General features: G+C 44.8%; 1 protein-coding gene across 1 annotated transcript; it reads right to left on the reverse strand.

Moving 5' to 3' along the window:
• Positions 1-1,702: 1,702 nt before the first annotated feature.
• Positions 1,703-23,784, reverse strand: LOC133377195 (CD59A glycoprotein-like). The gene is made up of 4 exons (XM_061610733.1): positions 23,701-23,784; positions 15,252-15,329; positions 4,579-4,680; positions 1,703-2,117 (listed from the first exon to the last, which is right to left on the reverse strand). The coding sequence occupies exons 2-4, from the start codon at positions 15,313-15,315 to the stop codon at positions 1,924-1,926; spliced, it is 360 nt and encodes a 119-aa protein (XP_061466717.1). The 5' UTR covers positions 15,316-15,329; positions 23,701-23,784; the 3' UTR covers positions 1,703-1,923.
• Positions 23,785-24,277: the final 493 nt, after the last annotated feature.

Genomic DNA, 24,277 nt, shown 5'->3' on the forward strand with positions numbered 1-24,277 from the left:
TTATTTTGTGACAGTGCTTTAGAATTTTAAAGTTGAGCAGAGGCAGATTTCCCACCATCACTACCATTCCAGAACGGCAGGGTACAAATGTAACAAATAAATAAACAAATAATTCCAGATGTTTGTATAAGACTTAGACAAAATTAAGTCAACAACAACATTGTCATTAACAGAAGCTGTGTGTGACTCTAGTCTAAAATAGGGGTAGGGCATTTTTTTCAGTCTAAGCGCCACATTCTCTTATGGGTTACTTTCCAGGGGCTGCCTGCCAATGGTGAGCAGGGCCAGAGACTAAAATGGGCAGAGCAACAGATATGACCCTTGTCTTTGTATAGTAGGCTATATTCCAGTGATGCAAAACCCTTAAGTTTACACAAACACATATACATCCAGGCGAGCTAGAGGTATATACATAGTTCAAGGACACATTTCAGCAAAGCAAAAGCACCCATGGGATCGGAAGGGACATGGCCTGGCTAGAAACTTGTAGGCTGGATAAAGAGACTTTGAGGACAGCGACAAGATGTGATGAAGTGGCAGAGCCACCACCTCATCCACAGACCTGTCACTTCTGCCAGCTGGGATGAAAAGCAGGGAGGGGAGGCAAATCACTATGCCAAACTGGAGCTGGTGCAGCAATCAGACCCAGACTGGGACTGATGCTATTCAGTGACAGCAGTAGGGTCAGCTCAGGATCTAGTGGATCCTGGCCAGCTCAGCCCCTGCCACTTTTTGAGGCACTCTCAGAAGTGGGTTACCCCTCGTGGGGATCCTACCAACAGTACTTCTGCCCTCCCACTCAGCAAGCAGAACAGACAGCTCTGCACTAGCAGAGTAATGCTGGCATCACTCTGTGGATGGAGGCTGGCAGGGCTGGACAGAGGGACACTTCTGTCTGATCTAAACCTCCCTGGTGCAAAGGGGATTTGGATTGCAGCCTAAGTCAGCTAGATTCATGTGCACCTTCTGTTAGTGACAATTTCATTGTTGACTTAATTTTTATTTTATTGGGAATTACTTGGGTCTGCTATCAAGCCTTTATAAGTGAAATGTGTCATACAAATAATGAGGACTTGCACATTATGGCCATTAAGGAGATGCCAGTTTATGTACCTTACACCTCTGCAAGCGTTAGATAAGAAAGATTCCAGATAGCTGAGGGGAAATCTGCTTGTTTCTACCTGTGCATATGTCAGCAACTGCCAAGAAGAACAATTTAAAGCAGCCTCCACCTCATGCAGTAGTATAGTGGCAAATTCAGAAGTGCAGAGTCCCTTCATGTTAGTCATAACCATGCCCCCTCCCCCCTTTTTGCTGCTGGGTTGGGAATGAGATCCTTGTCAATGCCTTCTCCCACAATAACAGATGTCCCTAGGAGCCAATCATCATGAAAGGGGAGAGTGTTAGGTACTGAAAAGAGTCTTCTCAGTGGCTGACTCAGCTCCTTTCACTCTGATTGGCTTAAAGCAGCAGGAAACGTCAAGGAAGTCTATTAGAAGATTCTTCTCAGTGGCTAACACATTCCCCTTTCATGATGATTGGCTCATAGGATGCTGGAGACATAGAGACTCTGCTCCCAAAAAAGTAAGGGGTCTAAGACCTCCCCCAAGACCCTGGATGACTACACCCCTGACCTCATGGCAATTGACAAGTCCTAAGAATCATGGAGGTGGATCAGTTGCCAAAGTACATCAGAATACACTAGTTGAGAACAGTTTATTACAGAATGGGTTTCTAGCATTCAGGAGTATTTTCCAGTTTATTAAAAGATGGAATTTTAATGCTGCAGCCATCTTTCATATATCTTAATACTTTTCTTGTTTAAGACAATATGCCTCTTTCCCAAATGCTTCAGACATAGCAACTCAGAAAGGGTGGGAAAGTGTGATGTATACAGAGAATACATTTAAAAAATCATAATTATCACTGGAACGTCATCCAAATCACAGTCGCTGCAGAAATGGCTAGGGGAGCTGTACTGAGCAGGATGTTTAGACTCTTGTTGCAGAGATCTCTTTGGCAGCACAAGAATCTAAAACTGTCAGCATTAAAATGATCTGCAACTTCTTTGTTGGTACACTGTGACATTTTCCAGCATCCATACGTTCTCAAATGCACTGTAAAAAAGAAAAAGAAAACATATCGCCAAGTAAGGCATTGAAAACTTGAATAATTTTGCTCTCTGGGAACTGGAAGCATTTGAAATGAACACATTTTACAAGAGCAGCTGTTTTGAAAACTGTAAAATAAAACCGTAACTTAAAATATGGTGTGTATGACAAGCGTCTCTATTACTTGCAATAGCTGCCCTATCTCATCCTACTGAATATTGGACTAGATCCTGAGTTGCCCTTCTGTGAATGGAAGGACTTTTCCTGTTCACATAAGAGACTGCAATCCACCAGACATTCCTGCTGGAGAGAGGGAAATGAGAAGAGATTCCCCCTTCCCTCTGCAGCCCCTTTGCCACTTCTCACACTGTCCTGTCTTCTAATCCTCTGGAACAGATTCTGAGGGGACACAGGGGAAGGAGGAACTGATGAAAATCTTCTCACTCTTTCTCCAGCAGAAGAGTCCAGTGAGAGTTCTGCTCACAGGAACTGTTTGAGAGGAAAGTCTTGTGGCATACTAATGTGTGTGCATTCTGCATGCCCCTCAATGTTACAGCAGAAGTGTGGAATTTAGTCTCTGCTGCAGAATATGCAAACACTGTTCTTGATGCAACCTCAGAAGATGCTAGGCAGGATTTCAAAAGTGGCTGTTGTTGGGTTCTACATCAAGGATTGGGAACCTTTTTGATTCTGGGGCCAGACCTTTTTGGCCCCACCCCGCAGGCCAACTTCGACAGGTGGGTAGGATAATCCACCTGTTAATCGCATGATGTCACGTGATTTGATAGGTGGTTGCTCCATCCACCTGTCAAAATCCGAACATCGGAGTTTGAAAGGGGCAGTGCAGGAAGGCTTGCAAAGCCTGTCCCACATTGATCCTTTCAACTGAAACACCTGAGTACAAGAAAGGGCTTTGCAATCTTCCCCCTTCTCCTTTGCACCCCTGATGTCAGAGATGCAAAGGAGAAGAGTGGAAACGATAGCAAAGGACTTTCAAAGCCTCCCCACACTTTTCCTTGCCATTCCCAAGGTCGGAGGGGACATGAAAGCGGAAGCACAAGCTGGCTTCAAAGAGCAGTGCTTGGAGGAGAAAGCAGCTTCTATTGAATGGAAACCTCTTTCCCCTCCCTGAGCAAGATAGGCTTCTACAGACCATCAGCTGATGGGTGATGGGAGTGCACCTTGCTCCTGCAAAGGAAGAATAAGGAGCCCACTTTAAGCTCCCGATTGTTCTTTCGGAGCCTTGCCCTTACCCTCCTCACACCTGATATCATATATAATGTCAGATGTGGGGGTGAGTAGGCGTGGCTTCCCCAAGTTTGGTCCCTGGGCCAGAGATTTCCCACCCCGGTCCTACACAGTTTTTGATCTCATTCTATATAAACTACTATCTGGTCCCTACAACTCATCTACATCCAGTTCCTATACTGATCTAGCTTCCATTCCATTCCCTCTTAAAAATATTCCACTTCTTAAAAAAAAAATCCAAACACTGGAACACAATTTATACAAAAGAAGCAAATATGCAAAAATACAGCATAGCCAAAAACTAAGAGATACAGTAAAGTGGGTCCCAATGGATGTTGCAACATAAGAAGCTGTCAGAGGGAAGAACAGCTTTGAGAAAAAACATTTTAGTTAATATGAACATGCAAAAGCTTCATTGAGAATATTAGATGAATAATGCTCTCTCAGCTCTGCCCAACACAGGCCTATTGCCACAATAGGTCTGTAACACACATTCTACTCCAGGGATGGAGAACCCGCTGCCCTCTGGATATTACTAGACTCCAACTCCCATTACTCATGACCGTGCCGGGACCGATGGGAGCCGCAGTCCAACAACATCTGGAGGAATCAAGACTGGGGAAGGCTGCTGTACTCCTGGGCATTCAGGGAGGTCTGCCAGAACCAAAGCCGATGGAAAACAAAAGGCTTGTGGCATCTGCTGTGCAAATCATATGACTGCTACCTCCCCTGTACCCCAATTTCTAGGCCGCTTCCTGCTCATCCAAGTTTTTAACCTGACACCAAAACAACATGAGATAAATGTGAATATTGCTGATTTCATGGGGTCCAATCTAAAGGCATTAGACACAATACTTTCTCCTTAGCACTTTCCCACTGGGAGCTGCTCCCACAAGTCTCCTGGTGGCATTTTAAATTCTCCCAATGATAAGTGTGTGCTCAGTTGAGAAACGAATGCAAATGTGTAAGTTTGCTCAGTCCACAAAACCATCATTTTGTCACAAAACATGTTGGTTCACTTGCCCATTCAATCAGCTTGGAAGCCCTGGTGGTGGCAGTAGACTACATTGAAGGCTGACTCCTATACTCACTTACTTGGGAGTAAAACCCATTGAACTCAGTGGGACTTATTCCAAGTATAGGACTTTGCGGCAAGACACACTCATGCCAACGCAGCCAGGATGAATAAGATTGATATGCTCTTGAATATTATACATACCAAACCTAATTTGCAAGCAAGCATCTTCTTCATAGCCACAGGTAACGTTCATCTTACACAGGTGGGGGCTTTGTTCACAATGGTAGCATCGGAGTGTGTAGCCTAAGGTATAAAGGGAGAGCTTGTTGAACTACCTAACATTTATACAGTAGAAAAATTTAAAGTGTTTTACACGCACTGCCACAGTAAACACAACAGTTCTGCAGGTAGGGCAAGATTATTATAATTATTAGCACTAGCAGTAGCATTTATTACCCACCCTTCACCCAAATGTCCCAGGGCAGATTACAGTAATTTTAAAATAAGCATTAAAAACAATTAAAAACAATCTAAAATCACAAAATAAGGTGGGTCGTGAAAATATACATCTCAGGTGTCAAAAGGCCAGGGTAAAGAGTTGCATCTTCTGCATTCACCTAAAACTGTACAATGAAGTTGCCAGGCACACCTCAGTGGGGAGGGAGTTCCACAAGTTGGGGACCACCACAGAGAATGCCCTCTCCCAGGCTACCACCCTCCGGAGCTTCCAAGGGTGGCAAAGGGCCCCCTCCACTGATCTCAGCACCCAACAGGGTTTGTAGGAAAGGAGGCAGTCTTTCCGATATGTGGGACTGAAGTTGTTTTAAGGCTTTAAACACTAGCATGAGTACCTTCAATTAGGCCCAAAAACAAACTGGAAACCAATGCACCTGTTTTGAAACAAGGGTTATATGAGTTCTAAAGGGAACCCCAGCCAGTTATCTGGCTGCTGCATTTTGGACCAGTTGAACTTTCCAAGTCATCTTCAAGGGCAGCCCCATGTAGAATGCATTCCAATAATCCAATCAGGAAGTTACCAGAGCATAGATTACTGTGGCCAAGTTATCTCTGTCTAAAAGGCGCCATAGCTGGCAAATCAGCCAGAGCTGGGGAAAGGTACTCCTAGCCACTGAGGCCACCTGAGCCTCCAGTGACAGTGGGGGATCCAGGAGTACCCTCAAGCTGCGAACCTGCTCCTTCAAGAGGAATGCAACCCTATCCAGAACAGACAGTCTCCCCACCTCCTGGACATGAGAACTCTAGACACAAAGCACTTCTGTCTTTTCAGGATTTAGCCTCAATGTACTGGCCCACATCCAGCCCATCACTGCCTGCAAGCACCAGTCTAGCACCTCAACTGCCTCTCCCATAGCTACTTTTTTGAAGCAGCCCTGGAGGTATGAGCAGAACCACTGAAGCACAGTGTCTCCAACCCCCGCTTCCTGAGATGTTCCAAAAGGATGCCATGATCAATAGTATCAAATGCCACCAAGATATCAAGGAGAACAAGCAGGGTCACACTTCCCCTAACTCTCTCCCGACAGATGTCATCAACCAGGGCAATCCAAGCAGTTTCAGTGCCATGGTCAGGCCTGAAGCCAGACTGGAATGGATCCAAGTAATCAATTTCCTCCAAGCATGCTTGAAGGTGGACTGCCACTACCTTCTCGAACATCTTGTCCAAAACGGGGATATTTGCCACCAGGTGACAGTCTAACACTTCTGTGTCCAGAGAGGTCTTCTTAAGGAGAAGATGCACCTCTGCCCCCTTCAAGACAGAGGTACCTCCTCCTCCTCCAGTGAAGCATTGATCACTCTGTGGACCTATCCAGCCAACCCCCTACAGCTAGCTCTAAGAAGCCAAGATGAACAAAAGTCAAGGTGGCAGGTGGATCCACTGCACTTCTTCAAGCAAGTTGTCCACATCCTCAGGCCACAATAACTGAAACTGATCCAGTACAGATGGAACAGGCACCTCCATTACTCTGGACACCTCCATTGGACTTGCTCGAACTGTGCCATCCAACTCTCATGCCATAATTTACTTTGAAGGAGAAGGGGCAGAATGGGGACTTTCCTAATGCCACTTAAATAGTTTGCAGCCAAAGTGAGTTAAGGACCTGGTAGCCACCAGGTGATGCTATCTCTTCAAGACCCAATAATTATAGTTATGGTAAGAGGCAAATCCAACAAATAATTCTTCTGAAAACAATGGCAAAACTTTCATTTTGCTTTGGCTGCTTTCCTAAAATAAAGGGTAAAATAATGCCTGTTTTTAAAGGTACTTGTATAGGACATGTTAAGAGGCAGGTTTTATATTTAAAAACTGACCAATTAGGCTTCTGTTAAAGGATCTCAATAATCAAGGGCTTCTAACTGCTACAGGACAGACCAAGAACTGAATGAATTCTACTCTCTTTCACTCCAACTTTGATCACTTTAACTCAGTAGACAATGAGACAAAGAGGAAGATGCCCCCTCACTGGACAAAAGGGTGAAGGAGGCAGCTCTTGGTTCCTATTGACAGTCTAGTCCTAAGAAATTAACAATCTTAGTTGCATCTGTATTATTAGAAACCTGTAATTTGACCTCCACAAATAAAGTGTTTATATATAATACTTTTAGAAAAGCTTCCAGACAGATATAGTGGAAAAGCCTGCTTCAGTTGCCAGTCAAGTATGATGGGCCAGCCAGTGCTAAATAAATTTCCAGTTCTTGGTGCCTGCAAACAGGATGTGTGAACCTATGCATGTGCATTAAGCATTAAGCACTAACATATGACTACTTATTATGTGTTATATTTTTATGCAGCTGATTCAACTATGTCTTTTAGGCTGTTGATTGCCAAATTAAAAGCACAAACATTATACAGTAGGGCCCCACTCATACGGCGGGTTACATTCCGGACCCCCGCTGAAAAGCGAAAACTGCTGAAAAGTGGAACTCATTGAATAGAATGGGGCCGGAAACCACCGTAAAAGTGGAACAAGTGCCATATAAGTGGGGCTTTAGTCTAATTGCGTCTAATTGAGACCGCCGCATTAGCAAAGCGCCCTAAAGCAAAGCACCCTAAAGCACTGCCCTACTGTACAAAGTTTACCAATAAAACAATCACTATACGTTCTCATTTTAAAAGATTTAACAGAGTATTGATCATCAGCTAAACATTTAGCATCTGCTAAAAGCCCACAGGGCCCATTTAATACAACTTCCAAAAAATACTGTTGAAAAGCCTGGGAGAAGAAGGTCTTCATTGGATACATAAAAGACAATAGTGGAGGCAGCAGGTGAGCCTCTCTAGGAAGAGCATTCCATAGAAAGGTCACCATGACTGAACAGGACTTCTGTAGCCACCTGCCATACCACATAAGATGTGGACACCTGGAGAAGACCTCCAATTAAGATTTTAAGATCCAGTTGAGACTATGCAGGAGAAGGTGTTCCATCAAATAGCCTTGCTCTAAGCCATTTACGGCTTTAAAGCAGGAATAAGGAACCTGTGGCACTTCAGATGTTGTTGGATTCCCAACTTCCATCAACTCCAGCCAACATGGCCAATGGGCAGGGATAATATGAGCTGTAGTCCAACAACATCTGGACATCCTCAGGTTAGCCATCCTTGCTTTAAAGGTTAAAACCAGCACTTTGAACTGGGTCTGGAAACAGGCTGGAAGCCAGTGCAGGTGATAAAGCAATTATGTGATCTGACCATACTTAGCAGTTCCCATCAGTAGCCTAATAACACTATTTTGGTCCAGCTGAAGCTTCTGGACCATTTTCAAAGCAGCCCTATCTTATTTATTATATTTATTTATTTATTTCATTTATATCCCACCCTTCATCCCAGTAGGACCCTAGGACAGCAAACAAAAACACTAAAAGCACTCTAAAACATCTTAAAAAACAAAAGACTTTAAAACATATTAAAATAAAGCATCTTAAAAACATCATTTAAAAAACAGATTTAAAATCATCTTAAAAAGAAATTCCAACACAGATTGGGATAAAGTCTCATCTTAAAGTGCTTGTTGAAAGAGAAAGTTTTCAGTATGCGCCAAGAAGATACCAGTGATGGTGCCTATCTAATACTTAAGGGGAGGGAATTCCAAAGGTAGGTGGCACAACACTAAATGTCTGCTTCCTACGGTGTGTGAAATAGACCTCCTGAAATGATGGGATCTGCAGGAGGCCCTCACCTGCAAAGTGCAGTGATCGAATGGGTATATACGGGATAAGATGATATTTCAGGTATCCTGGCCCCAAGCTGCATAAGGCTTTGTACACCAAAATCAGAACCTTGAACTTGGCCTGGTAGCTAATGGGCAGCCAGTGCAATTTCTTCAGCAGCAGGGTGACATGTTGGTGATACCCTGCTCCAGTGAGCAGTCATGCCCAGGGCCAGATTATCCATTAGGCTTAGTAGGCTGAAGCCTAGGGGCCCGGAGCTCTTGGGGGCCAGTGCATAAGCTGAAAAAAATTATCACAGGACAAGAGCTTCCGAACTGCCCGCCATCTCCCTGCTTCACTTACCTTTTTCTCTGCTGTTTTTTGTGGTTTGCCATCAATCAAGATGGTGGCCGAGGTTTCAGCCCCTTAGGGAAACCTCAGCCGCCATCTTGATTGATGGCAAACCTGCGTGAAAAAAAGTGGAAAGGTAGGGAGAAGAGGGCCCCAAACACCAATCAGCCTAGGGGCCCTCATCAGCTTAATCCGGCCCTGGTCATTCCACCGCATTTTGCACCAGCTGCAGCTTTTGGGCCAACCTCAAGGACAACCCCACATAGAGTGCATTATAGTAATCATGCCTGGAAGTTACCAGTGCATGGATAACAGTGGTCAGGCAATCCCAATCCAGAAGCAGCCGCAGCTGTCTTACCAGCCAAAGCTTCTAAAAGGCACTCCTATTTACTGGACAAAGGCAGTTCTTTCAAAGGCAGAACACAGTGCAGTAATCCAACCAGAGCATGGCTGTTTCTGCCTAGACAGGACCGCAGTTGGTAAATCAGCTGGAGTGGATAAAAAGTGCTCTGAGCCACCAAGGCTGCCAGAGCCTCAAACAGTGCTGGATTTGGAAGCATTCCGAAATGATACGTCTGCTCCTTTAGCAGTACTCGCAACCCCATCCAAAGCAGATTGGATCACCCACCAATGATGCTCCATCTCATCTGGATTCTCAATTTGTTACTCCTCATATGGTCCATTACCAAGCCTGGTTGACTTCACCTTTTGGTTTACTGTAGATGATAAATAGCACAGCACCCTATAGAACCCAATAGTGTGATCACCAAGTGGCAGAAGAATAATCACCCAGCACCGCCTTCTGGAATCAACCACACAGGTAAGAAGTGGAACCACTATAATAGAGTGGACTGCATTCAATGAAGCACTAAGGTGAATGTTCCATCAGTACAAAGATTTCTCCTTGAGCAAAGCACTGTTTTCTTCCTCTCTTCGCCCCAAGCACTATCTAAATCTGTTCTTGGGGTTCCCCCAACCCAGTGCTTGGAAGATTACTTTTAAAAAGTAATAAATAACAATTTCTGTTACATGGCCCCAGAAAGTAATACACTACTACTACAATTGCTCTGAAAGGACTGATTACTTTACCATTACTCAAAAGTAATCACTACAATTACATTCAAGTTACTTTTTTAAAAAAACGGAGTGCCTACAAGGTGCTGGCTTTGGCTGCTGCACATCTAAGTAGTCTAAAACAACATTAAAAATAAATACACACACCAGGGTGGCACACACATGCCACCCTGTACTCCTACTGGGAGAAAGGGCGGGATATCAATCTCATAAATAATAATAATAATAATAATAATAATAATCTTCAAGCAGTGCCTGCAGACTTCACATTTTGCACGTTATCTTTCAAAATGTAGCAAAACGTTACCTTCCTAATGTGCACCTTGAATGCCATTACACTCTGACTCCTTTATGACTGTCCTCACCAAAAAGATTGGGTTGGTATTTTCAAGGCTGGCTGGAGTATTGCATGAGATTATTATATATCATTAGTAACATCTTTTCTTATACATACATATAAGCTAAACGAGATATACCTATGTAAAGCATTTTTCTTTTTTTCTTTTATTATTATTTTAGTACTACTTTGTAATTTTCTTTTCTTTAATCAAGATTATTTAAAAATATTAATAATAATAATTGTAATTAATTCATTCTGCACAGCCTCTATTCACTATTACAAAAGTGCCTATAGTTGGGGGGGCATAGATGGGTTGAAATGGGTTTGCTTTGGAACTTTGGAAGGAACTATATGGAACAAACTTATTATTTATTTATTTATTAGTTTTATATCCTGCCCTTCCTCCCAGTCGGAGCCCAGGGTAGCAAACAAAAGCACTAAAAACACTCTAAAACATCATAAAAACATACTTTAAAATATATTAAAACAAAACATCCTTAAAAACATAGTAAAAAAAAAGCTTCAAAAACATCTTTAAAAAAAAAAAAGCGTTAAAAAGCAATTCTAACACAGATGCAGACAGGGATAATGTTGAAAGGCTTGTTGAAAGAGGAAGGTCTTCAGTAGGTGCCAAGAAGATAACAGAAATGGTGCCTGTCTAATATTTAAGGGGAGGGAATTGCAAAGAGTAGGTGCTACTGAGGGGGAATTTTGTAGTTCGTTGGACTAGGGGTCCTTGAGTAAAATCGGAGAACACAGGTTTGCAGCAGAAAGGTAGGCCTTTATTGGATGACAAGCATATGCTTGGTCAGTCTCCCTCCTAGTGAGTGGAGAACTGCAACATGGCACTGGTTGCCTTGGCTTTTTATACATTCCAGGACAAAGACTTTAGCATCTACTAATCAGGAGTTAACACATCAGTATGACACAGGATGACATAGGTATTACAGTATTGCACAGGTATTTGCATAGGCATTGCGTAGGTACTTGTATAGGTACTGTACTTTCTGTATCATGTTCTAGTAAATTTGGCAATGTCCAGTACTTCACATGAAAGTACATTTTCACAGTGAGCTAAGCACTCCAGCTAATGAGCTAAGCGTTTTAGCTACTGCAATTCTTTCTACGTCTTAGGGATACCGAGATGTTCAGCACTGTGTTCTATGTTATCTTATCTATTAGAGTTGAAGCTGTGCCAAACATACCAGCACAGAGAGAAAAAGACAGCTATAAAGAGAAAAGGATTCTGGCTGGCTACTAAACTTATTAAAATATTATAAACCTTTATAGCTTTATAAAATAATGTTTTTGCTTATTGTTTGTATATAAAAATTTCCCCATCACCACTACACTAAAGGTCTGCTTCCTATGTTGTGCAGAACTGACCTCCTGATGAAATAGTATCTGCAGGAGGCCCTCACTTGCAGAGTGCAGTGATCGACTGGGTATATAAGGAGTAAGACTGTGTTTCAGGTATTCCGGTCCCAAGCTGTATAGGGCTTTGTACACCAAAATTAGAACTTTGAACTTGGCCCGGTAGCAAATGGGCAGCCAGTACAATTCATTCAGCAGCGGGATGACATGTTGGTTATACCTTGCCTCAGTGAGCAGTCTCGCCACCGCATTTAGCACTAGCTGCAGATATCGGACCAATCTTAAGGGCAGCCCCACATAGAGCACATTACAGTAACCCAGTCTGGAGGTTACCAGTGCATGGACAACAGTGGTCAGGCTATGCCGGTCCAGAAATGGCTGCAGCTGTCTTACCAGGGAAAACTGGTAAAAGGCATTCCTAGCCACTGAGGTCACCTGGGCTTCTAGTGACAAAGATGGATCCAGAGCACCCCCAGACCATGGACCTGCTCTTTCAGAGAGGTACGACCCCATCCAAAGCAGGTAACTGACCAATTACCTCAACTCGGGAACCACCAACCCGCAGCATCTCCATCTTGCTAGGATTCAGACTCAGTTTACTGGCCCTCATCCAGCCTACCACCAAGTTCAGGCAGGAGTCCAGGGCTTGCCAGCAACTAAGACACATGTGGGGCTCATCTGACCAAGCAAACATTATTAGGGTGTGGGAGACAGGCTGGCTAGCTAGCTAGCAGTGGTGGTCTCTCTGCGGGTAAGAGAGGAGAGGAAGGGAGGCAGGCAGAGGCCACCAGTCAGAGCTTCGAGTGCCATACCAATTGCAACCCCCCAAACCCCCACACACTCTCTCAGCCAGCAAGCATCATCTCTCTCACTCAACCACCTTCCAGACCCTGCCCTATCACCAGCTAAGGCACACCCACCCAAACAAACATTTCCCCCTGGGGTGCAAAAAAGTTAAAACACTGCAAATGCAGCAAAGTAGCCAGGGAGGGCAGCGGCTAAGTGCAAATGCAGTATTTGTACACACACACACACACACACACACACACACACACACACACACACACACACACACACACACACACACACACACACACACACACACACACACACACACACACACACACACACACACCATCTTTCACCTCCACAGTTCTTCATCTCCATTCCACTGGTGTTTCCTTCTCCTCGTCTTCCATTTACGTCCTTGCCCTCCCACTGCCTTTTCCTTCCACTCCACCACCATCCATTTTTAAAACAATTGTTTTCTCCACTTCACCACTGTCTCACTCTTCACCTCCTCCCTCATTGCCACCTAAACACCCACAGAGCACGAGGGAAGAGCAATGCTGCTCAGAAGCCCAGTTTGAGGCACATGACTTTCATCCACGAATCAGAGGAGCAGAAGACTTCCGCTGCTCCCCCCCCCCGGTAACACCCCAAAGTAATGCTGGCAACATTACGCTTACACCTCAAAAGTAAAAAAAATACTCCTATTACAATCAAAATGTAAATAAATTACCCACTTGTTCCTCAAAAAAGTAATAAATTACAAGTAATTCCTTTTTCCTAATGCATTACTTCCAAGCTCTGCCCCAACCCTCTGCAGCAGATCTGAGGAGGGTGCAGGGCATGTACAGGAGGAAAGAGAGGAGGGAAATCCCACTGCGCTAGCACAAGTATTTAGTTGAATATCTTCCAGTGCCTCCAACCTACATGGTTTATTCAGAAGAAAATCATAGTTGGTGGTATTGAAAATCACCAAGAGGTCCAAAAGAGTCAACGGAGTCACACTCCCCCTGTTCCTCTCTTGGCAAAGGTTATTCCACAGGGCCACCAAAGCAGTTTCTATTCCAAAACCAGGCATAAAGTCCAATTGAAATGAATCTAGAAAACCAGCTTCGTCCATGAGAGTCTGGGCCCGGCTAGCTTCTCAAACACCTTACCCAGGAAGGGAATGTTTGCAACCAGCCTATAGCTGTTAGCATCTTCTGGGACTAGGCTAGGCTTCTTCAGGAGTGGCTTAATCACTGCCTCTTTTAAAGAGGCTAAGACGGCTCCATCTTGCCATAAAGAGTTTACAGTAGTTAGGCATTTTAATAAATTAGGTATGTTTTTATGATGTCTGTACTCATGTATGTTCTTTTAGGTCAGATACTCATGTATGTTTTCCTTTGACTTGGAGGAATTAAAGGCTTCCAATCAATCTACATATATAAACTCTGTCCACCCCCTCTCTCATTTCTTTAAATGCTGCCTGTACATTTCTTCACTTTTGTACCTTTAGTTGTCTCAAGGTATATTAGCCCTTAATGCCCTCAATGTCATATGAATCAGTTGTGAATGGTGTGAGCAAGGAATGAAAGTTTAGCTATAAGGAATTGATACTAGCAACGTTCTGCCACCAAGAAAGAAGCGACAGGCAATGTTAGCTTCATCGCAAAGTTTGTATTTTAACAGTGCAACACAAAACTGCCCAAAGATGCATGTCAAAGCATGAGATGCCCAATCTCCTTGGAACTATAAGGAATAGTATCTGACCAGGCTGCTGAAAGGGTAACCATTGCTTGGAAGAACCCCCCAATATCAGCACAATATCTCTCTGGCCATGTGCTGATAACCTGTGGTCAAAATTTGAAAGAGGAAGGCTTGACCAAATAATCCTCTGATAGCTGGGAAAAGGAGAACAAGAGCCTGAGCAGAAGACAGCAGTTCTGGGGCAAGATGTGGGACAAGAACTCTGCCTGCACCTGTCTGATGCCGCAGGCCTACTTCTTCCTCCTTGTCACCTTGAACTCCAAGATTGACTATTTAGCAGCCAGAGCAACTACCCTGGTAATGGTGTCCCTTCAGTGTGTGTGTTAATGTTGTTCCCACGTGCACATGTGTTAAGTGTTAATGTGTTTCTTGCACTCGGGTCCTGCTTGCAGGCTTCCCCCAGGCACCTGGTTGGCCACTGTGAGAACAGGATGCTGGACTAGATGGGCCACTGGCCTGATCCAGCAGGCTCTTCTTATGTTCTTATGTGCGTGTGAGAGTTTTCATGAATGTCCCAATAAATTCAGCATTTTGCCTTTACCCTATATAAGAATCTCACCAAGTTCTTGAAGGTTGAGCTAATGCCCAACACAATCTCCTGGATCCAGCTGGACAGCCCTTCTTCATTTGATGTAATATGCCAAGATGACAAGGGTCTGACACAAACAGTTGGCCAAACCAGTCCAAGCACTGTGCCAACATCCTTAAATGTCAGTAACTGAAACTAACCAAATGAAATTGGACCAGACAGTGTTCAGGACACCTTTACCGAAAGACTGCACTAAACACTTGCTAGGTTTGTTCATGACTGCCCCCATCTTGTCTTCTCAGGCTATAAAATCCTTTCTGGAAAACTGCATGCCATCAAGGAGTGCCTGCATCACTTCCGTATTCTGCACAGCACTTAAACAGATACAGTAGAAACATAAGAAATGCTGACAGGTTTCCATCAAATTTACATCACTCCCCCAATGTCACCGATTCAGTCCCTTCAGGTATACACTATATACAGAAACATGAGGATACTTACCAGGACTGCAGGACACAGTTAGAATAATGAAGGTTGTAAGGAGAATGCAGTTCAGTTTGTCCATGTCTTCTCTGGAGTCTGGAAAGAGAAGCACACATGAGACTGGGGCCATTTTGCAGGTTTGCCAATTCATTGTTTGTCCCAATCAGACTCTCCCATCCAAAGCTGCTATTAGCCTCTAGGAGAGAGAGAAAAGCAAGTGACCCTAGACGAGTCAGTTGGACAAAGTTACCTTCTTACATCGTTTACATCCCCCTCCCCGTTGTAGTGTGCTGGAAGAGATGGAAATGCAGGATTGTGGTTGTCCTCTCTGCTCTTTCACAACCTGTAGCCCTCCCGATGTTGATGGGCTACAACTCTCATCATCCTTGACCTTTCCCCTGCCCCATCATGCCTCATGGTTAGTTTTCTGCTGGCATGGGAATGACTGGGAGGCATGAGGGTATAAAACAAGAATAATTCTTCTTGACTTTGCAATGTGCCTGCAAGTGTTTCATTCCAATCCACTTCTAATTCACTGTATTGTGGAAAAGATAGCTGGAAGGACAAGTGAATTCCACATTATTTTCTAGTGCCTAGTCTATCGGCAAAGCGTAGGGTCCATGATGCCGCAAAAATATTATATGCATTTAACAAAACAGAGATCAGTTTCTAACATTAAATAATGTTATGCGTTAATAACAAACTTTATCTGTTGATAAAATCATTAAAATATGTGGGAGGGGTTTGAGGATGCACTGGAGAAGAGAGAGAGATCAGCATGCTTGGAAGAAAATCTAAGTTTTGAAGAAATGCATACAAAAATATTTTTGAAAGAACCTAAAGGGGCAAAACCAGAGCTTGGAAGATTACGTTTTAAAAGTAATAAATTACAGTTACAGTTACATGGCCCCCCAAAAGTAGTAATTACTGTTCCAATCACAATTGCTCTGAAAGTAACTGATTATTTTTACTCAAAAGTAATTGCTACAATTACATTTTAGTTACTTAAAAAAAATTGCCTACAAGGTGCTGGCCTTGGCTTCTGCACATCTAAGTAGCCTAAAACAACATTAAAAATAGGCACACACACACACACACAAAGGGTAGTAGAATATTTTTTTTATCCATAAGATTAACAGAATGGCATAACAGAATCTCAAATCCCCTCACCCCACCCTCAGCAATGATGATACCCCAACACACATTTTTTTGTGTATATATATATATTGCCTCCAGCTCTTTTCTCCTTCCACTCCTGTCAATTTTTAAACAATTGTTTTCTCCACCCCGTCTCGCTCTCCACCTCCTCCCTCGTCACCTCCTAAGCACCCATAGAGCATATGGTTGCCAGGTTCCTGCCCTGAAACTGATCCTGTATCTTTAGGAGAAGAGAAAGTCAGCCAAGTGCAGGTGTTCTTGCAACCCTGTAATGAGAAAAACCACAAGGTGGAATTCTTCCTTCCCCCTGCACAACTTTTAAAGATACAGAAGACCTCTTGGTTGCCAGGCCCGGCCTGCACTGAGCATGTTCAGTGCAATCCTAACCATGTCTACTCAAAAGTAAGTCCTATTGCATTCAATGGGGCTTACTCCCAGGTAAGTAAGATCGAGGACTGCAGCCTAAATGGTTGTATGTGGCCCCCAGAAGGTTACACATGAGGGAATTAGGCCCTCAGGCTGAAAAAGTTTCCCCCACCTGTGATATAGAGCATTTTTTATATGAGAAACACTTAGAAAACCAAACTCTCCTTCCGTCTTTGGTTTCTGGTACACCTGAAATCAGGCCTTTACCATCTCAATACTCAGAATGTTGCCAGCGTGTACCAAGCCAAACAGGGCTAAAATTGCAGGATTTATTTAATAAAAGTGGGAAGGGAATGAAGATGATTAGATATACATAATATAAGGCATGGTTAATGACAGTAAAAATTGGAAGATATGGAGGCCAGTCAAGTTGCCCTACAGACTGGAAAAGGTTCTTCTCTGTACTGACAGCAAGTGAGCAATTGGGTCTTCAGAGTCCCTCACCAGTAAGGTGAGTAACGTAAGAATGTTCTCTTAGTGGATGCAGTTGCAAGTCTTCTTTCAGCCCCTTGCGGGCTAGCCATTGGCTCAGATTCCTATGCCATTCTTGGACACCCTGCTTGAATCCACGTACAAGGTTGCATTTAACTTATTTGTGGATTAATTTACAAACATTTACAGGCCTAGTACTTTTGCAAAGATAAGCTTATAGTTCATACATAGTTCCTCAGATGTTGTTCTGTCAACTGACCATCACTGCCACCTTTAAAACATCAGAAAAGTTTCATCATAGCTGAAGTGTCCTTCGAAGTTTCAAATTCAAACTTTCAAACCAAAAACAAAATGGATCTGAGCAACAACAGTAGTTAAACAACTTTAAAGTCTGCCCAAGGCTTATTCATTCAAGTGAGAGCCAAGAGAAGAGCCAGAGAATGGAGGGGCACCCTTCTAGTGATCACGGCATGCACCGTGACCACAGAATGCGTGCGTGAGTGCACACACCACCACTGCCTGATGGAAGGAAAGAGCAACTACCAAAACATTCTGAAGGAACGTCTAGAATTACTGAAAACCTTGGATGCTTTGAAGATCCTGAGCTTACTAGTTGCCTATGAAGACCTGAAGGGGGATATTCATTCGGCACATTATACAAATCTTTTCAAATGGCTGTATTAATCTGCATCAGGGATGCAAAGTTCTGTCCGTTTCAGTTCTCTCAGTTTCTCATTCTTTTCAATCTTAAATTCAGTTCTCCACATTTCTGCAGCAATTTGTTTTTTTTTAAAAACCCTCATTAAAATTATCCAGCATTTTATTGCAAATTTCTCTTAATAATCAAATTTCTGTAGGCAGGTTTGCCTGTACATGTTTCGGCAAGCAATTTCTTGTCATATAATACATATATTTTATATATAATACATATATTTTATGTATGTATGTATGTATTTATTATTTGATTTATATCCCAACCTTCCTCCCGGCAGAAGTCCATGGCGGCAAACAAAAGCACTAAAAACTTCAAAACATCATAAAAACAAACTTTAAAACACAATAAAATAAAAACATCTTTCAAAACATTTATTAAAAAAAGCTTTCAAAACATCTAAGATTAAAAATATTTTTAAAAAGAAGGTTTAAGAACATATTAAAAAGCAATTCCAGCTTCATATATACTGGAGAACCAGTATGGTGTAGTGGTTAGAGTGTCATACTGGGACCTGGGAGACCAAGGTTCAAATCCCCACTCAGCCATGAAGCTCACTGGGTGACCTTGGGCCAGTCACTGTCTCTCAGCCTACCCTACCTCACAGGGTTGCTGTGAGGATAAAATCAGGAGGGGGAAAGTCATGTTTGTAAGCCACCCTGAGCTTGTTGGCGGAAAAGTGGGATATAAATATCATCATATAATGCATTTTGTATGTTATTTTCACTCATGTATTTCATTTTTTAGGCACACTTTCCCCAACATGCATTTTTGTGAATATTAATTGGTTGTTGAACTGCAATGCAAAATTCAAATAATTGTGCATTTCAAAGGATGGCTGTGTTTGAAAGTGAGAATTTGATAGATTTGGCTTGAAAAGCAAACTGAATTAAATTTCTTGCCCTTCCACAATCTGCATCTAATATATGATTGAATGTGGTGCTGAAGTAACAAAATGGACATGATGATGCGGGTAGTTTTAACTGATTTTACCCAGAAAAATTGTTTTAGTCATTTTGAATGGTGTAAAATTTGTAATAGCTTTTTAAAAAAAATTAAAGTGGACTACTTTGCAGAGCTGTCACATACCACTCTCTCCCAGTCACAGCCCTTGCCTCCCAACAAGCATTATGGGTGGGGATATTTATTTTTTTATTTATTGCACTTGTATACTACCCCATAGCCGAAGCTCTCTGGGCGGTTTACAGCAATCAAAAACATTAAAACAAATATACAATTTAAAACACATATTTTAAAAACAATTTAAAACACAATTTTAAAATTTAAAACAAAACAAAAACAATTTAAAACACATGCTAAAATGCCTGGGAGAAGAAGAAAGTCTTGACCTGGCGCCGAAAAGATAACAGTGTGGCGCCAGGCGCACCTCGTCACAAACTTCATTCCATAATTTGGGGGCCATCACTGAGAAGGCCCTCTCCCTTGTTGCCACCCTCCGAGCTTCCCTTGGAGTAGGCACCCGGAGGAGGGCCTTTGATCTTGAACGTAGTGTATGGGTGGGTTCGTATCGGGAGAGGCGTTCCATCAGGTATTGTGGTCGCAAGCTGCGTAAGGCTTTATAGGTGAAAACCAGCACCTTGAATCGAGCTCAGAAACATACAGGCAGCCAATGCAAGCGGGCCAGAATCGGTTTTATATGTTCGGACCGTCCGGTCCCTGTTACCAATCTGGCCGCTGCATTTTGCACAAGCTGCAGTTTCCGAACCATCTTCAAAGGCAGCCCCATGTAGAGTGCATTGCAGTAATCTAATTTGGAGGTTACCAGCGCATGGACAACTGAAGCCAGGTTATCCCTGTCCAGATAGGGACATAGTTGGGCCACCAACCAAAGCTGGTAGAAGGCACTCCGTGCCACCGAGGCTACCTGAGCCTCAAGTGACAGAGATGGTTCTAGGAGAACCCCTAAGCTACGAACCTGCTCCTTCAGGGGGAGTGCAACCCCATCCAGGACAGGTTGGACATCCACCATCCGGTCAGAAGAACCACCCACTAGCAGCATGTCAGTCTTGTCTGGATTGAGCCTCAGTTTATTAGCCCTCATCCAGTCCATTGTCACAGCGAGGCACCGGTTCAGCACATTGACAGCCTCTCCTGAAGAAGATGAAAAGGAGAAACAGAGCTGTGTGTCATCAGCATACTGATGGAAATGCACTCCAAACCTCCAGATGACTGCACCCAACGGTTTCATGTACATGTTGAACAGCATGGGGGACAGAACTGACCCCTGCGGAACCCCATACTGGAGAGTTCAGGGTGCCGAGCAATGTTCCCCAAGCACCACCTTCTGGAGGCGACCTGCCAAGTAGGAGTGGAACCACCACAATGCAGTACCTCCCACTCCCAACTCAGCTAGTCTCCCCAGAAGGATACCATGGTCAATGGTATCGAAAGCCGCTGAGAGATCAAGGAGAATCAACAGAGTCACAGTCCCTCTGTCTCTCTTCCAACAGAGGTCATCATATCAGACCAAGGCTGTTTCCATGCCAAACCAGGCCTGAAACCCAACTGAAATGGATCCAGATAATTGGTCTCATCCAAGAGTATCAGGAGCTGGCCTGCAACCACTTGTTCCAGGACCTTGCCCAGGAAAGGAACATTTGCTACCAGCCTATAGTTATTAAGATTTTCTGGGTCCAGGGAGGGCCTCTTCAGGAGTGGTCTCACTACTTCCTCTTTCAGGCAGCCAGGGACCACCCCCTGTCACAGAGAGGCATTAAACACTTCCCTGGCCCAGCCGGCTCTTCCATCCCTGCTAGCTTTTATTAGCCAAGAAGGGCAAGGATCCAGCGCAGAAGTGGTTGCACGAACCTGTCCCAGCACCTTGTCAACGTCCTCAAGCTGCACCAACTGAAACTCATCCAAGAAATCGGGACAAGGCTGTGCTCTGGATACCTCGCTTGATTCACCTGCTATAACACTGGAGTCTAAGTCCTGGCGGATGCTAAAGATTTTATCCTGGAAGTGCCTAGCAAATACATTACAGAGGGCCTCAGATGGTTCTACCATGTCCCTGGGGCCAGAGTGTAATAGCCCCCGGACAATTCTGAAGAGCTCTGCTGGGAGGCAGATTGATGATTTGATAGTGGCAGCAAAATATTGTTTTTTTGCTGCCCTCACTGCCCCTAAATACAGCTTACCATAACACTTACCAGTGTATAATTGCATCCACTAGGAGTTCGCCTCCATCTGCACTCAAGCCATCTTTTCATCACTCTCAGCTCTGGGGTATACCATGGAGCCGTACGAGCTCTACACAGGAGAGGGTGCTCCAGAGCAATCATGTCAACCACCCAGGTCATTTCTATATTCCACAGTTCAACCAGGGTTTTGACAGAAGCGCCAGCCCTATCAGCCGGAAAACTCCCCAGAGCCCTTTGGAAACCATCCGGATCCATTAGTCTCTGGGGGCAGACCAACTTAATAGGTCCCCCACCCTTGCAGAGGGGAAAAGCCGCTGTAAGTCTAAACTTCAGCAAGCAGTGATCTGTCCATGACAGAGGGACTGATGTAAGGCCCCCCACATTCAGATCACCAACTCCATGTCCAGATGCAAAACCCAAATCTAGAGTATGCCCTGCTACATGTGTTGGGCCAACGGCATATTGGGACAGTCCCATGGTTGTCATGGAGACCATGAAATCCTGAGCCACCCCAGATAAGGTGGCCTCGGCATGGATGTTGACATTCCCCAGAACCAATGGTCTGGGGGATCTCAACAGTACACCCGAGACCACCTCCGTCAGCTCAGCTAGGGCATCTGTTGGGCAGCGGGGTGGGCTGTACACCAAGAGAATCCCCAGTCTGTCCCGCTGATTCAACATAAGGTGCAAACACTCCAGACCAGTAGTCACATGGACAGGGTGCTTGCAGAGGAAGATGGATAGCAAATCAGTACAAAACTGCAGGCTTGTTGTTGCTGTGAAGGCATCTCTCAGCCTGCCCTCCTGCCACTGGCAACATGAAGATGTTGGCGAAGGAACATCTGCCTGCTGAGCATACACTCCGTACAGCTCACTAAGAGTTACAGCTCTGTGAGATTCAACTTACATTATGCTTCAACAAACGAATCACTCTCACATGAGGAAAGGAAGATGAGCTAACAAAAAGATGTGGTATGAAGAAAGGTAGCAGTTCATAGTGCATTGATTAACTTTGGCTAGCTCCTTGCAGTTCCTGTCACTGAGCAGCACTGTAAGAGAAGACACCAGGCATGCTAAATACAGGGAAGGTGTTAAAAGACGTGCAAGATCCTAATTTGGGTCTCAAGTGTTAACAAAGCTAGCATTACTGGCCAGCAGCGGTGTATCAAATCACCCAGGAAGTGGAAACAGAACAAGGGAGACGTGGAGGCAGAAAGGACTGTAAAGCAGGTGTGCAGAGGACTAGAGTTAAGCAACAGACATTAAGGCAGAGAATCCTTTATCTTGCAGTATTGCAGAGAGGGTATTGAAAATGGAAATGGGCTGCCTTCAAGTCTATGTCAACTATGGCTACCCTATGAACAGGGTTTTCATGGTAAGCAGTATTCAGAGGGGGTTTACCATTGCCTCCCTCTGAGGCTAGTCCTCCCCAGCTGGCTAGAGCCTGCTCAGCCTGCCACAGCTGCACAAGCCAGCCTTTCCTTGTCCGCAGCTGCCAGCTGGGGCTGGGCTCCTTGGAACTATGCAGCTTGCCTACAGCTGCACAGGTGGCAGGGTGCGTAACCCCTGAGCCACTCACTGTGGGGGTGATCTTTAGCTGGCCCTTGACACCCAGGAGACACGAGCAGGGATTTGAACTCACAGACTCTGGACTCCCAGCCAGGCTCTCCTCCCCACTGTGCTATACCAGCTGTTAGGTATTAGCCATTGGCATTCTGAAGTCCTAGATGCACTCTCTTTCCATAATGCCAACAAATTATCTTGGAGCCACGCAGAAGGGCAAAGGGACACAGCCCCTTTTAGAATGACCACCTGCACAGAGGACGGAGAGGGAGTGGGGCTCCTGCATCCTGCTTTGCAGAATCAGCTTCTCATGCCAAGGAGATGCAAAGGTTAGAAAAGCTGCCCTCCCTGGAAATTCCCTTTTCTGAACAAATACAGCAAAAGGTACGGGAACCTTAGTCGATCCCCTCTCCCACATACATTGACGAGTCGCGGCACTCTCCCACCCGAACCCCCGGCCATCTTGCCACTATTTAGCCTACCACAAGCAGCCTCCAGGCACCACGATTGACTAGGCAGCCCCTGGGTAGAGAACATAGGAAGCTGCCTTATACCCAGGCAGACCTTCGGTCCATCTAGGTCAGTGTTGCTTACAGTGACCGGCAGAGGCTCTGTCATTTCAAACAGGGATCTCCCCCAATCCTAGCTGGAGGTGCCGGGGATCGAACCTTGCACCTTCTGCATGCCAAGCAAATACACTCTACCCCTGAGCTACAGCCCTTCCCCGTAGATTGAGCTTTTTTGACCCCCGATTCTTCTTCGAGGCTCATTTCAACCCGATCTGCAGAGAGAAGATTTATACTGCAGAGCCCTCGTCCTTTCTCAAGGGCGAACGAGAACCGAGGAGTTGCGCCGCCTGTTCTGGGGAGTGGGAAGTCTCCGACCGGGATGAAAGTACCGTTGCAAAGCATGCAGGAAAACTCTTGGCAAGCAAGAAGAGCCTCTCAGGCGCAGGATTCTTTCGCACCCTCGAAACCTGCCTTTCTAGGCGCAGACCACCCGGCGCCCCGCTCACCCGCCGCGGTTCCACGCTCCAACGCAATCGCCCTTCTGCAAAACCATCCGCCAGCAAGTCGCCTTGCGCTCAAGAGGATGCGGCTCTTACCTGGCGCCAGGACGCCCCGCCTACCGCGCTGGCTGCTCGACTACGGCAAACTGACTACCAGCCTAAAGCAGCAAAAAGGTTCCGTTTTTTTAACAAGAGAGAGAGAGAGAGAGAGAAGCGCAGAATGGGCGGAGCGAGCTACGCTTGGCCTTTGCAGTGCAGAGCTGTCGATGCTGCCCCGAATTGAGTCCCATTGTTTGCAGCAGGGCGGTCTGCCGGGCCAGGGTGCGTAGGAGGAGCGCCGCCTCGGCCGCTTGGTTAAAAATTCCTTGAGCTCAACAAAAGCCAAGCGCCATCCTCTCAGTTGGGATGGGGAGGATCTGCAGGGATTTCCCTGATCATTTGGACCGTATTTTTTGGTAGAAAGAATGAGTGCATGTAAGAGTGTGGAGTAGCCCCACTCACTGCTGCCATGCAGTCCCCAATTAGTTGGCCAAGGGTGAATTCAGTCCTCAGGGCAAGAAAAATTAGCTACCCCTGCTATAGT

Source organism: Rhineura floridana, chromosome 2 (assembly GCF_030035675.1).
Source record: "Rhineura floridana isolate rRhiFlo1 chromosome 2, rRhiFlo1.hap2, whole genome shotgun sequence".
NCBI classification, from domain to species: domain Eukaryota; kingdom Metazoa; phylum Chordata; class Lepidosauria; order Squamata; family Rhineuridae; genus Rhineura; species Rhineura floridana.